This window comes from Cyprinodon variegatus, unplaced genomic scaffold (assembly GCF_000732505.1).
Source record: "Cyprinodon variegatus isolate N-32 unplaced genomic scaffold, C_variegatus-1.0 Scaffold154, whole genome shotgun sequence".
Lineage (NCBI taxonomy): Eukaryota > Metazoa > Chordata > Actinopteri > Cyprinodontiformes > Cyprinodontidae > Cyprinodon > Cyprinodon variegatus.
Window position 1 is genome coordinate 829285 of NW_015150607.1, and position 13464 is coordinate 842748.

General features: G+C 37.3%; 1 protein-coding gene across 1 annotated transcript in view; it reads right to left on the reverse strand.

Annotated features, from left to right (window-relative positions):
* Positions 1-10665, reverse strand: part of esyt2 (extended synaptotagmin-like protein 2) — a 67578-nt gene extending 56913 nt beyond the window's left edge. Inside the window, 1 exon segment of the mRNA XM_015377453.1 lies at positions 10083-10665. Coding sequence (XP_015232939.1) covers positions 10083-10478 — 396 coding nt within the window. The 5' untranslated portion in view covers positions 10479-10665.
* Between the last annotated feature and the right edge of the window lie 2799 nt (positions 10666-13464).

A 13464-nucleotide genomic window follows, 5' to 3' on the forward strand; every position in this document is an offset into this window, starting at 1 on the left:
ATCTCTAATATATATATCATTTTCATCAATGTTTACTCCGATACCTGTCGTGCTTTGGTGGCGCAGTGTTTACCCCCTTTCCGGTCAGCCTACAGTCCACTAGTGCCGAAAAATCTAAAAAAAAATGTCTGACTGATCGCCTTTAGAATTTATTTTGTTTACTCCCATATTGTTGCAGCTAGGATAATTGGTGCCTTTGTCCAAAGGTCACAGGGTGAGAGGCAGGGTGTCCCTGGACAGATCACCAGTACATCACAAAACAACACTGAGACACACAGGACACATAACCAAGATTTTAACCCAGGAACATTTTGCTTTACGGCATCAGTGCAAGTAATCAATTTCCAGCAAAATCTTTGAAAACCTTCTTAAGCAGTGTTTAACCCCAAACCAAAATCCTTTCTCCAACAGAAGTATACCAATTTTATCTACCTCTGTTACAAAATTCAGACTCAAACCTCACATTTGACACCCACATCGGCCACCTCTGTAAGGTTTCTTTCCTCCACCTCAACAGCATTGCCAAACTCCGCCCCTCCCTCTCCCTACCGAATACTGAGAAGTTGATCCATGCCTTTAGCTCCTCCAGGTTGGACTATTGTAATGCCCTCCCTGTCAGGATCCCTGGCAAGTATCTGCAAATGCTCAATCATATCAGAACTGCGCTGCTCAGATCATGCCTGTCCTGAAGTCCCTAAACTTGCTGCCCATTCAACACAGAATTCAGTAAAAGATCTGTCTCCTTTCTCACCAGTGGACTTGACTACCTTAGAGAACTCTTCACCCCAAACACCTCCTCTTGGAATCTCAGATGCACCAACCATTGGCTAAACTCTCCACTATGGGAGATAGGGCCTTCGAGTCAGTTGCCCTACGGCTCTGGAATGCCTTCCAAGATATGCGGACGGTCACACAAACTGTTGTGGGCTTATTTTGTACTGCCTTTTAACATCCAGGATTTTAATTTTACCTTCATCGTCTTTTATTGTTTGTTGATTTGTTGTTATATCTTGGGACTGTTTTTAACGCATGCAAACCGATTAAAAGAAGCAAAAACAAAAACAAAAGCACCACAATTTTGTGTTGATTAGACCACTGCCTTCTCAGATCCACTGCTAAATGGTAGAGAAATCCCATCAGACACAAACCAGTTAAAGAGGAACAAAGTGTATATGAATCATTGGTGAGTGAGAATAAAGGCACAAGAGGGAATTGATTTAAACCAGTTGCTGAACCATGGTGAACTGAAACACTTCAGGTCTAGCACTTCAAAACACCACGAAGCAGAAGTCGACAGCAGACACCTCTTTACTACAGCTCTAGTTCATTTCAGAGAAAAGGCAGCTTTTAAAACCAGATGCAGCTTCCTGCAAACAGGCTTTTCTGTTTCGCTTGTGTTGAAATTAACCTTCATCAAATGCACATTCCTATCCCTATAACCAGCAATTATTATTATTTTAATGTCTAGTTTAAGGCTGTTTTTTATGATTGCTGCTCTGATAGGCTCTTTTTTTGTTAAGCTTTTCTTCAAACTTTAAATATTTATCGACTTTTTTTATTCATAAACCTGATTCTGATGAATACGTTTACCCTTTTATAGGGCACTCAGTAAAATACTCTGAAAATCTGAATTTGAGGCCGAGAATTTTATTGGAGGACAGGACATGACTTTATTACTTTTGTAACATTAAAAAAAAATTTATATTTTGATGGCAAAATTTGAGGTGAAAGAAACGGCCACTTGCCTTAATATATTAGGAAACATAGCAAAGTTGGTTCTATAAGAAATTCATGAAAAACACAGAGTGAAACAAACATAATTTTCTCGCTTCAACATATCCTAAGCTCCTTAATGCTTATACAGACACTTTAATTTTTTTGTTTTTTAACATAGCTTATTAACTTTTTAACTTTGATTTTGTTACTTGTCTTTTAGCTTTTTTAACCTTTTTAACCCCGCTTTTTACCTTTTTTTTCTTAACTACTTAACTTTGTTTCAGCTTAACTTGCATAAGATAATATTTCATTCAAGGGTTAATTTAGTTGGTCAAATGGCCAAAGAACATGTAGAACCACTTAGCAGAATCGGTGTTGAATGGCTGGATATCAATGTTGTGCTTCTAGAACTCACTGAGGGATGGGGGGGGCTCCATTTGTAAAGCTGGGCATATACTGTACTGGGCTCGATCGGGCTGACTTTTAGCCTGATTGTGCATTGTGTAGTGTACAGGGGTTAACGAGGGGCAATCAGCCTTTCACGACCACCTCCCAATCAGAAGTCTTAAGGTTGGGAGAAAATCAAACATTTTTGAAATTCAGTTGGCCGTCGTAAGGTTGCATCAGAGCGTTGGGCCGCACAGTGTGAGAGCAAGCATTGTGAGCTGTAAACTTTTTAACCCTGCGGTTTAGTGGTACAGCTTAAGCCAGTGGTTCCCAAAGTGTGGGGTGCGTCCCCTAGGGGAGGCGCAATGCCATTGCAGGGGGGGGCGTGGGAAGCGGTATGGATGAATGAAGAAAAAAATAAATAAAAAATGTTTTTATTGTAATCCAAAGGGGGGCCCAGAAGGAAATCTTTGGGAAATCTGTTGAAAATATTGTACAGTGTATGCCTGGCTTAAGGGGTATACAAGTGAACAAACATGGCAGTTTAGCCTGTAAATGTTAACTTCGCTAGACCTTAAATGCTAAAAAAAAAAAGCAACATCAGGAAAAAATCACAAGTTCTGGAATACCTTGCTGTGATTTTTTTGTGTAATTTACTTAATACACTAGTTAACAAAAACAAGTGTATAAAAGAAAAAGAACACACAAATTAGCATTATCCTTCAAATGTTCAGTCAGAAGAGACGTGGGAGTCACATACCAGCCTCAATTCTGAGGCAACTGCACTTTTGCTCAGTTTTTTTTAAATATATTTTGACACCTACCAGGAGTCCTTCATAAAAATATTTTTTAGTAATATATATATATATATATTTTTTTTTTTTAACCAGGTTAAATAAACAGTCTTTGTCCTTCGGTTCCCACCAGAGCAGTCTTAAGGTCAAGTGCTGACTCTCCCTTTTAGCATCTGGAAACCCATGTCAGACCATCTAATTCACATGCAAACCAATACCCAGAGGCGCACCTTGTCAACAGGCAAACCAAACAACTGCTTGGAGCCCCGAGCCGCTGGGGGGCCCCCGAGAGCCAGCTACTGTACATCCGGTAGATAAACAGCAACAGGCGAGCATGAAGTGGCAACGCTATAGTGACTGAGGAGATACACAACTGCATTTAAAAAATTCCGATTGGATGGAATGTTGATTGACATTGGCTTTGGCCAGTCAAAATCCAGCCCAGGTGGATGACATCCCTTAATAAAAATGAACGTAGCCTAGCNATCAGGAAAAAATCACAAGTTCTGGAATACCTTGCTGTGATTTTTTTGTGTAATTTACTTAATACACTAGTTAACAAAAACAAGTGTATAAAAGAAAAAGAACACACAAATTAGCATTATCCTTCAAATGTTCAGTCAGAAGAGACGTGGGAGTCACATACCAGCCTCAATTCTGAGGCAACTGCACTTTTGCTCAGTTTTTTTTAAATATATTTTGACACCTACCAGGAGTCCTTCATAAAAATATTTTTTAGTAATATATATATATATATATTTTTTTTTTTTAACCAGGTTAAATAAACAGTCTTTGTCCTTCGGTTCCCACCAGAGCAGTCTTAAGGTCAAGTGCTGACTCTCCCTTTTAGCATCTGGAAACCCATGTCAGACCTTCTAATTCACATGCAAACCGATACCCCACCCATCATTATCCTGGGTTGTTGTAGTCTATGGTTTTGTGTTTTTGAGATTAGTCTTTGTGACTTTAGGGTGAACCAGTTTTTGTCTGGGTGTGCTGTTGGGAAAATCTCTTGCGAAAATTCCCCCAAGTTTCTTAGAAACTCCTGACACATATAGAATTATAAGGTTTTCACGTCTCTCTCTCTGTTGATTTTCCTTCCAAATACCAAGTTTGGAAACTCCCCAGCATTGGGAGTAATGCCACTACCTAATAATAATGTAATTAGCCCCTGAATTGATTTTTCATTGAAAAATGAATCTTATTAATTACTTCTGACATATTGGTAACAATGTTAAGTTACTTCAAATCTACAGCAGCACATTATTATAACTCAATCAATAAAAGCAACTGTTTATTATCACTCTCCTTCTGCTGCAGGGTGGTTTTTGCTGCATGGAGCTGAGAGAGGCATACCTAAAGCTGATTGGCTGAGGAGCTTTAATGTAGGAGGGTGTTCAGCATGCCTTGAACACAGACTGAGAGGAGAGATGATGGAACAGAGCCAGTGATTCATTGATAGCATTCCTAAAGCAAAGGACACACTGGATTGCAAAGTATGTGATTTCCCTGTGATCATTATGTGCGAGAAGACTTTATATAATGTCACTTAGAAGCAGCTGTTATCTAATGAAGTTCCTCACATCATGTCATCACTGACTGACAGCTAGCTGTCTTTAACCAACACATGTACTGTATTTAGTTTCTCAGAGTTATACAGAATTCACTTGCATTGCTTACATTTTCTTTACACAGAAATACTGAAATTATATAATCCTGATGTTTTGTTTTCTGAAAAAGTGTAAACTGTTTAATTCTATTGTGAAGCATATACATTGTTTTTGTTAAATTGCTTGAAAAGCATTATTTTTTTTAGCTTCATACCTATTTTACAGCAAGTTAAAGTCTGTCAGTCTGCAAAAATCTAAAGTTCTAAAACATTTAATTTGCTTTAATGTTCTTTTATGACAAACAAACAAAAACATGGTCACATCTACATGTTAATCATATTCAAATACACAACACACACACACCAACCAGAAAATGTAATTATTCAACCTTTAAGAGAATAAAAAGTAGCTGCATGGTTGCTTTGACTAGTTACTTTGCATGTGCAGTAACTAACTCAGTTACATTTAAGAGAAGTAACCAATACTATAACTGGTTACTTTGCAAAACTAACATTCCCTACACTGATAACCACATGCTTGAAATGATTGTATCGCTTTCGTTTTGCTACTGTACCTAGGTGAACATAGCGTCACTCATTGATTTGCATCTGTCTTGGAATGTGCTTAGGAGGATGGGCCTCCAGGGGCTTAAAAACATGAGCACTCAAACTACAGATTGCTCTAGAGGTAGCCCACACAACTGACCAAGACTCCTGGTGTCAGTGCCAAAATGTTTTCAATAAAACGCATGATTTACTCTGAAGTGAATCTTCACTGAATAAATAATGAGGTGAATTGACAATGTGGATATAAATGAAGGAGTGATCATTGGGGTTTCTTGTGTCATTGAGGCCAAAGGGTAAAGCCTCTAAATAAAACTGTAAAAGAACCATAAATCAGTGATGGATAATTTAGTCCATGTTTGAGCCATTTAAAATTTGTGACTATTCCATTTTTCTCCCTCTAACGATCCTTTAAAAGGCAACCAACGTGTTGATTTGGTCTCTTATTTAAAGGCAAAAAACCCCAAAACGTATTAGATATTAAGCATTTATTAATAACAAACTATGTTTTTAAAAATGTGTTTTGTTCTAAAATCATCCTATTGAGGTTTGAACAATTGAGCTACTGTAGATTTGGTTCTACAGAAAATTCAGTTTAAATTCCCTAGAAAACTGTTAATTGACGCTTTAGAGTAACAGCTTATACTGTAGGAATCTTGAGTCAGATACCATCTTCAGCGTCAGACAGGTCTTAAAATATTGCTTCTTCTCAATGAACTCAGGCCCTTTTTCATGCTATTTTTAGCCTAGCTGAACAACTCATTTTCACACATAGACATGCATGTTATAAAGGTTTTATGTTTGAGTGGAGAAGAGAGTGGACTAAAAGGTAACAGTAGGATCTTAGTCAGCAGTTACATTTTCTCACAGTGCATAACATGGGTGGACAATCTTAATGAAAGCAATGGAAAACTTGGCTGGGTGCATATTACATAACAGTTCCTCTTTTCAAATACCTGTTCAGTTCCCTGACAGAAGTGATGGGTGATGTGCAATCTTTCCAAAATTCAAAATAGATCCACTACAGGATCTATTTTGATCCACTAATCATCTTGATATTGCAGAGAGCAGCTGGAAATCCAAATGTTATCTTTGTATTCAAAGTATTTTGGATTCACAGCTTCAGGTTCAGCAGGTTCTGCAACAGTTTTTCCCAATGCTACTATCAGACTGTTGAACTGTTGAACTCTAAACTGGACTCTTGCAACATTAGGTTCCACTACCAACAAGCTGAACTATTATAATCATTTTAAATAGGACACAACTCAATGTTCTAATGCACTTTGCACAATATTTATTTTTGCACTGTGCTGAACTTTTTCATATTAATGCCCTTTTGCACCACTGTTTCTCTTTTGCTCCTATAATGTTACATTCTATCACTGCTGCATTTTATATTGGTAATGTTTATCTTACACAAACTGCAATATCATTACACTGTTGTAAGCTGTATGCAACAAAATGTTGTCTTGTATACACATACATGTCTGTGCATACAAAATGACAATAAAGTTTGTCTAAGTCTAAGTATACCATAATACATTCAGCCAGTAGGATGGAACCTTACTGCAGTAGACGCTCACACCTGACTTGAGATGTACATAAGATGCTAAAAGTCACAAAGACTTATGAAAGCAGTTCAGCTACATAAATTAATCCACTTTTAACTCATCTACCATCCATGACTTAAAACATTCAATGTATTTTCACTTAACTAGTTTTATTGTCCTTTAGTCCCAATTTTTTGCTACTGTTACCAGATTTGAAAGACATTTTGCAGGTTAGTTGATCCCTGTTGATAGTTGATAACTTGTAGGATTTCTATCAAAAATTAAAGAGCAAAAAAGAAAAAGAAGCTATTTCTTTTATTTATTTGATCTATTGATCTGAGATCAACTAGATATTTTAGATCAATTCTTAAACCACTGAAGGATATGATCTAGTTTCTGATGATGATGCACATGTTGGACCAGGTAATCTCTCTATACTAAATCCCACACTTTAAGGGGACAGTGCTGTACTTAATAAATCTGAGCTCTTCCATCTAAGATCTCTTTCCTCAGATAAAAGCCTTCTCAGCCATGTGTCAGCAAAAAGGGCTTTTAAAATTTCTCACAGCACTCCACTCCACTGAAAAAAACTTCCTGTATGATGTCTTAACTGGCTTTGTGATTTGCAGCTCAGGCTTCAATCTGAAGATCACCAATTAAATGTTAGGTTTGAGCAAAAATATCGACATTATTTTGCAATTAATCAATGTTAATTAATCAAGATTACCCTGCAGAGAATAGTGAAAGGGTAAATAGACTGTCCCTAACCGCTATCCAAGACATGTTTTGAAGCTTGAACAAAAGCTTACAAACCTTTTCAGATGTTCTACAGCCTCTTTATGAACTTAATGAACTCCAAATATAGGCCAAACTAGTTTAGCTTTAAAAGCAGATTCCTGAATGAAGAACCTTTGGGGAGAAGGCTAGAGTTACCTATAGCTCTCAAAAAAGAAAAAGAAATTGCTGCTGCCTAATGTTTTGATGTTCTCTTTCAGTTAACTGATGGAAAAGGCAGCATGGCTTTAAAAATAAATAAATAAAAATAAAACAAAATATGGAAATATTTCCAACAATATTTCTATTTACATTTTTTTCAAAACAACAAAATACTACCACTAAGCTTTGAGCTGTATATCTTTTAACCAAATGTCTCCAGACGTCTGACTACATACCCTGACTACCCTGAACTTGTATAAAAAGTAACAAGCCTATAAATATTATTTCCAATGGGAAACTTAAAGATTATGTTGACAATGATTAAAATAATAGATAGAATAATTATATATCATTATTTCAAAAACTCACTGTGCAAAAAGTGATAATGTGGCTCTAATAGTGAATATACGTCAGTAATAGGTCACCTACAGTTGTTTTCTTTTAGTCAGTGGTCATAACAGCCAAATTTCTTAAGAGTCAACTATTTACCAGCAGGAGGCTGCTCAGAGTTATTTTGGTTTAATCAGGAGTGACAGCTATTAATCTAACTTGGAGTCAGCTGGAATCAAAACCAAAACATGTGGAAAAAAATAAAAGGAGAGCTTCAGCAAACATTATGCAATAACTTTGAGCTGATTTGTGCATCTTTCTGTGATTTTTTATCCATTTTTTTTAAATCCATTTTAAGAAATGCGAGGTTAACAATGATGGAAAAAAAAACATGAAAATGTTTAAGTAGCCCACATATGTACCAATCTTTTTATCTATAGGTAGGAATATGAACTACGAAGGTGCAAAAGAAAGTATGTGCACATGAATGAAATTAGAAGACAAACTGACAGAGGCACAAACCAGAGCCTGAGGACATAGAGACATACTAAAGAATGAGCTTCAATGACTAGCACATAGGAAGCCAATAGAGCCCCCCTGTGAAAATTCTCTATTATTCATACCTGGAGATTCTTGGACATTAGATTTTCCATCAGAAATACTTGAACCTGATATTTGAACCCTTGTAAACCATTGTAGCTAAACTCTGATACCACTAAGGAGCACATTTATAATATATAACGCTCTGTTTATCTTTCAGCCATTTGATTTTCTTTTTAGAAAAGTATATAAAAAAACAAGCTGCTGTTTAAGTTTTTTTTTATGAAAAAAAAACAATTCTAACACAAAAGTTCTTTTCTTTGTCAAAAAGGGAAAAATATGAATTTAATAAAATAAAGTGAAAATAATCTGAGTTATTTTGTTATTTTTATTAAAAAACATTTAATATGTCTGGAGAACCTTTCTCGGTTATGAGATTTCTGTCATCTGCAGAAATCTCCTTAGGGCAGGAGACAAAATTCAGATTAGGGGGGCCTTCCTACTGCATTCAGTCCTTCACCCATTAACTCACATGCTGATGGTGGTAAGCTAGAATGTGCCCAGAGCTGCCCTGGGGCAGACTACCAGAAGCTCAGCTGCCATACAATCAGTGCCATCAGACCCTCTGACCACCAACAGCAGGCAAGAACATTAAGATCTTAAGCAAAGACACAATTAAGGTGAATAAAGCAGCAACCCACCACTTACAGGATTAATCCCTGCTTACGAGCCACAAGTTCTAAAAATCTCTCCATTTTCTTATATTTCTTGTAGAATACCATTTTCCTCTCCATCTTGTGATACCTGCACTCTGTCAAATTTCTCTTATCTCTCAAAATTAAATAGCCTAAATTATCTTTTTCAACGTGATTTTCCTTTTCCTTAATAGAAATATGAAAACATTTAGTTCTTTTGAAACACTTTGTAAAAAATGATCTATAAATAAGTAAAAATTTCCTAACGTTAGTGTATTTACCCTTAATTTGATTAGGTAAATGAGAAAGTTTGCCAACGGAATTAGTATTTTTACTCTTAAAATAAAATAATTAGATATTATGCACTTTAAATAAGACAATGCTATTGCGTTTTCCTATTTTAAGTGTAAATTCTGTTGTTCCATTGGCAAAATGTCTCTTTTACCTCCTCAATCCAAGAAAAATTGCACTTATTGTAAGACAAAATATGACTTATCTAGATTTCTATTTTTTCCAGCGTATATCCTATTCTAAAATCAACCGACTTATAAGCCCCACATGATGCCTCTGTGTTTGGATGCAAAGCACTTTTTTTAATAAGACTCCATTATTCATTTTGTATTCAAGCCGTCTTGCAGAAATAGAGAGAGTAGAGTCTTCTGTAGAGATAATACATATAGATGGGGACCTAAAATAACAGACTGAGTTGGTATGAAAGGCAAGCAGCATGCTCTGAGGTGGAGCATTGTAGCATTCTGTATTTAGATTGGGTCTGGTGTCACCATCAGGGAGGAGGACAGCTGTCTCATATCGCCTTAACAGCTCCAACCTGCTCCGCCTGATCTGAGTAGATTAATGTTTATTTTCCAAGAAACGCGCATTATACATTTTTCAAGAATCACACACCTGCTTTTGAGAAAAACATCTCTGTAATTAATATTTGTCTCGTATTGTGTCTTACCCATGGAGGTAAATCCGAGGTGGTCAGACACCGTTGTGCGCTTCGCTCCTCTTGGTCAAAGAAAGCAAGCGCTCGGCTCAGGCGGCTCAGCTTCCCCCCTGCGTTCCTCCTCCAGCAGAAAAAGATAAAAAGTCCTATCAGCAACCAGCTGAAACTGAACTCAAAATAGCCCAGGGCATAAATGGGGAAAATAATGACGAAAGTCTTCACGAAGTGGATCCATGTGTGGGAGAGCTCGCTGCTGGAACCCGCCGGGCTGTCCTCCGGTGCGCTCCCCGCTGAGGGATGGGGAAAGTTGGACGTCGGCTGGGCGGTGTGTCCGTTTTCCTTCGGTGTCGCAGGGCTGCTGTTGTTCGAGTGGGCTCCGCGTACAGCTGTCATGCTGTCTCCTGACATCTCTTGTCCTCGGACTATATGTCTAAGGATCCAGTTCCATGGACGGAGCGCTGCGTTTCAAGTCGGCTCACCTGCGCACCCTCCCATAGTCCTCTGCGCTAGTATTTGCTTTATTAGTTTTCATTGAGAGCCGCTTGCTAAATGCATGCCTGAACTATCCACTGGTTACCTCACACTGCCTTCACAGGATGGGAATAAACATTTCCAAGAACACACACACACACGCACACACACACACACACAGATTCTACAGCTCCAGTAAGAAACAATTAAAACTAAGAAATACCGCCATCTGGTGGCCAATACTGGAAATGCAATATATTTGCCTCCATGAAACTAGGTCAAACTGAGGATAACTGATGGGAAATATTTGCCTCTAGTTTATTTTTTAGTTTGTTACACTAAATTCAAATAAAAGTAAATTCAAAGAATCAGTGTGTCACAATTATTTGATTTAAGAAAACATTTAAACAGTGGTGGTAAAAAAAAACGTACCAAGAGTAACTGGGTCAGGTGCAGTGTTTTTTTTTTTGTTTTTTTTTTAGAGGCATAGAGCAAAAGAACAACACGCACACAGAAAAAAAGACAGGACAAAAGTGCATTGTTTTGTGTATTAAGTGAGCCACAAAACCAAGACTACTGATGTGAAAGATACATACTGTAATCCTATCATAATACGACTGGAGCATAAAGCTAACTTTTATTTCTAATTAATGAGTGAATTGTAAAGGCAAAATATTACATTGGTCCAAGGAACAAACTAGTTGTGGTCTCTTCTGTAAGTGCTTGTCATTGTAAGAAATTGATTTAGTATTATACTGCAAAAACTGATCTAAAAAATACATTATTTCTTAAAATAAGTTTATTTGTCCTTAATTTGAGCAGGCAAATATGTTAATCTACAAAATAATGGAGGTTTTCTGCCCTAATAATAAGATGATTTGATATGATGCTCTTGACAGGGAAAATACACTCAATTTAAAGTATCATTATTAGATTTCAATTTTTGCAGTGTGTTTTCAGCAGCAACCTACTGAAGCTGCTACCCCTGCAACCCAACCACGGACAAGAAGATGATGGATGGTTGGGCTGGCTACTATTCGATTCTGTCATCTTTGCCAGCAATAACTGTTAGTAAGTGTTTGTGAGATCTCATGATGAGTCTTTTAGTTCAGTTAGGGGTAAATTTGCCCCACTCTTGTTTGCAGAATTGTTTTTATTCAGCCATGCTGGAGGGGTTCTTAGCAAAAGTATTTGATTTAAGGTCTCACAACATTGCAATCACTTTAAGTCCAAATTTTAATTAAGCCACTTCAAAGCCTTCATTTTGTTTCTTCAGCCTTTCTGAAGTTGACTTACTGTTCTGTTAAGGACAATTTTTGCTGCCACATAACTTAAATTCACTTGAGCTATTACAAAGTGGTAGCTGATCATTCAGCATATGGGTTTCTGGTGTAGAGTAGAATCTATGGCCCTGTTAATTTGGACAATGGACCCATGCCCCAAGGCAGCAAAAGAAGCCCCAGATCATCATTCTCCTATCAGCATGCTTGACTGTCACTGCAGTGTTTACCTTTATACCAGGTTTAACGGCAGAAAGTTATTCTGAAAAATAAACTCATGTCTTGTTATTCCGGATAATATTTTACCAAGGTATTTTAACAGAGTCCAGCAAATTCTGTAGAGGTGTTTTCCTTTTCTAATCTCCCGAATTAGTTGATAATGTATTGATGGTGAAAGTTTATTTGCTGGATTCTGTTTAGAAGGTTAACAACCCTTAGAATTTATCTCTTGTTGAAAATAACTCACTGGAATATGCCCAAAGCCTTATACCCAGTAGTCTGGTTATAAAAAAAAAAAAAAAGGGGGAAAAAGGGGGATGGTGATTTTTTTTTTTATATCACACATAGCCTAATGAATATAGTTTATTAACCCAAAGCAAATATGCATGGTATGGTTATTACATGTCAGGTACGCCGGTCATTGACCTTTGACCAAGGCATCTTACAATACAATTGCAATCAGTCCCTGGACAGGCATTGCTACTGTATCACTGACCCTAGATAGTTAGGGACAAATATCCCACTGGGATCAGCTTCATAGTCATGGTAGGCCACTTCCTTTTCATTTTATTTATTTTGCTCAGGCTACTCGTTAGCCCACAGCCCACCAACTGTTCAAATGGCAAATTACTGCCATTACGGTTAAAATATAGTAGAAATGTTACACATTCAGTAATAAAATGTCACAGGGGATGGTATGGGCGGATGTTCATTTAAGTAGGGGGGATGATTTTTAAGATCTTTTAAAAAAGGTGCCATCGCTCCTCATTCTACCTCAACTCGAGTACTACTTATACCTAATATCTATGTCAAACCTATTGATGTCACTGCCTTTCTTTCTGATCTGTGTTTGATTACCTCAATTTCAGAGTTAAGATTTGAAACTTTTTAATAAAGCTCATCCTTATTCATGTTTTTAGACAGGTTCAATTTAAGTGTTTTATTGTATACAGGTCTGGCAGTAACCCAACCTCAGTGTGACAACTGGTAATGTTTGCTGTTTGTTTTTAACGCCATTCATGGCTTTGCCCCCTCTTACTTGTCTGAGATTTTAACTTTCCGCAATTGTGGCAGAGGTTTACGCTCCTCGGGTCAGCTTCTGCTAGAGGTCCCTAGGTCAAGACTCAAACAGTTGGGCGATCGTTCTTTTGCTGTCGCTGCTCCCAGACTGTGGAACAAACTACCCCCTGACATCCGCACCACTACTGACCTCAGCCTTTTTTTAAAAAAAAAAAAAAGCTTAAAACCCACTTTTTTAAATTAGCTTTTAATTTTGACTAGGATAATACTGTCTCTTAGATGTCATCTTTCTGTGTGCTCCTTTCTATGCACCTCTGGAAGGCTTTTAATGTCCTGCAGCACTGCACCCCTACAGCACTTTTAATTGTATCTTGTATGTTTTATATGTGTTATGTATTGTTGTT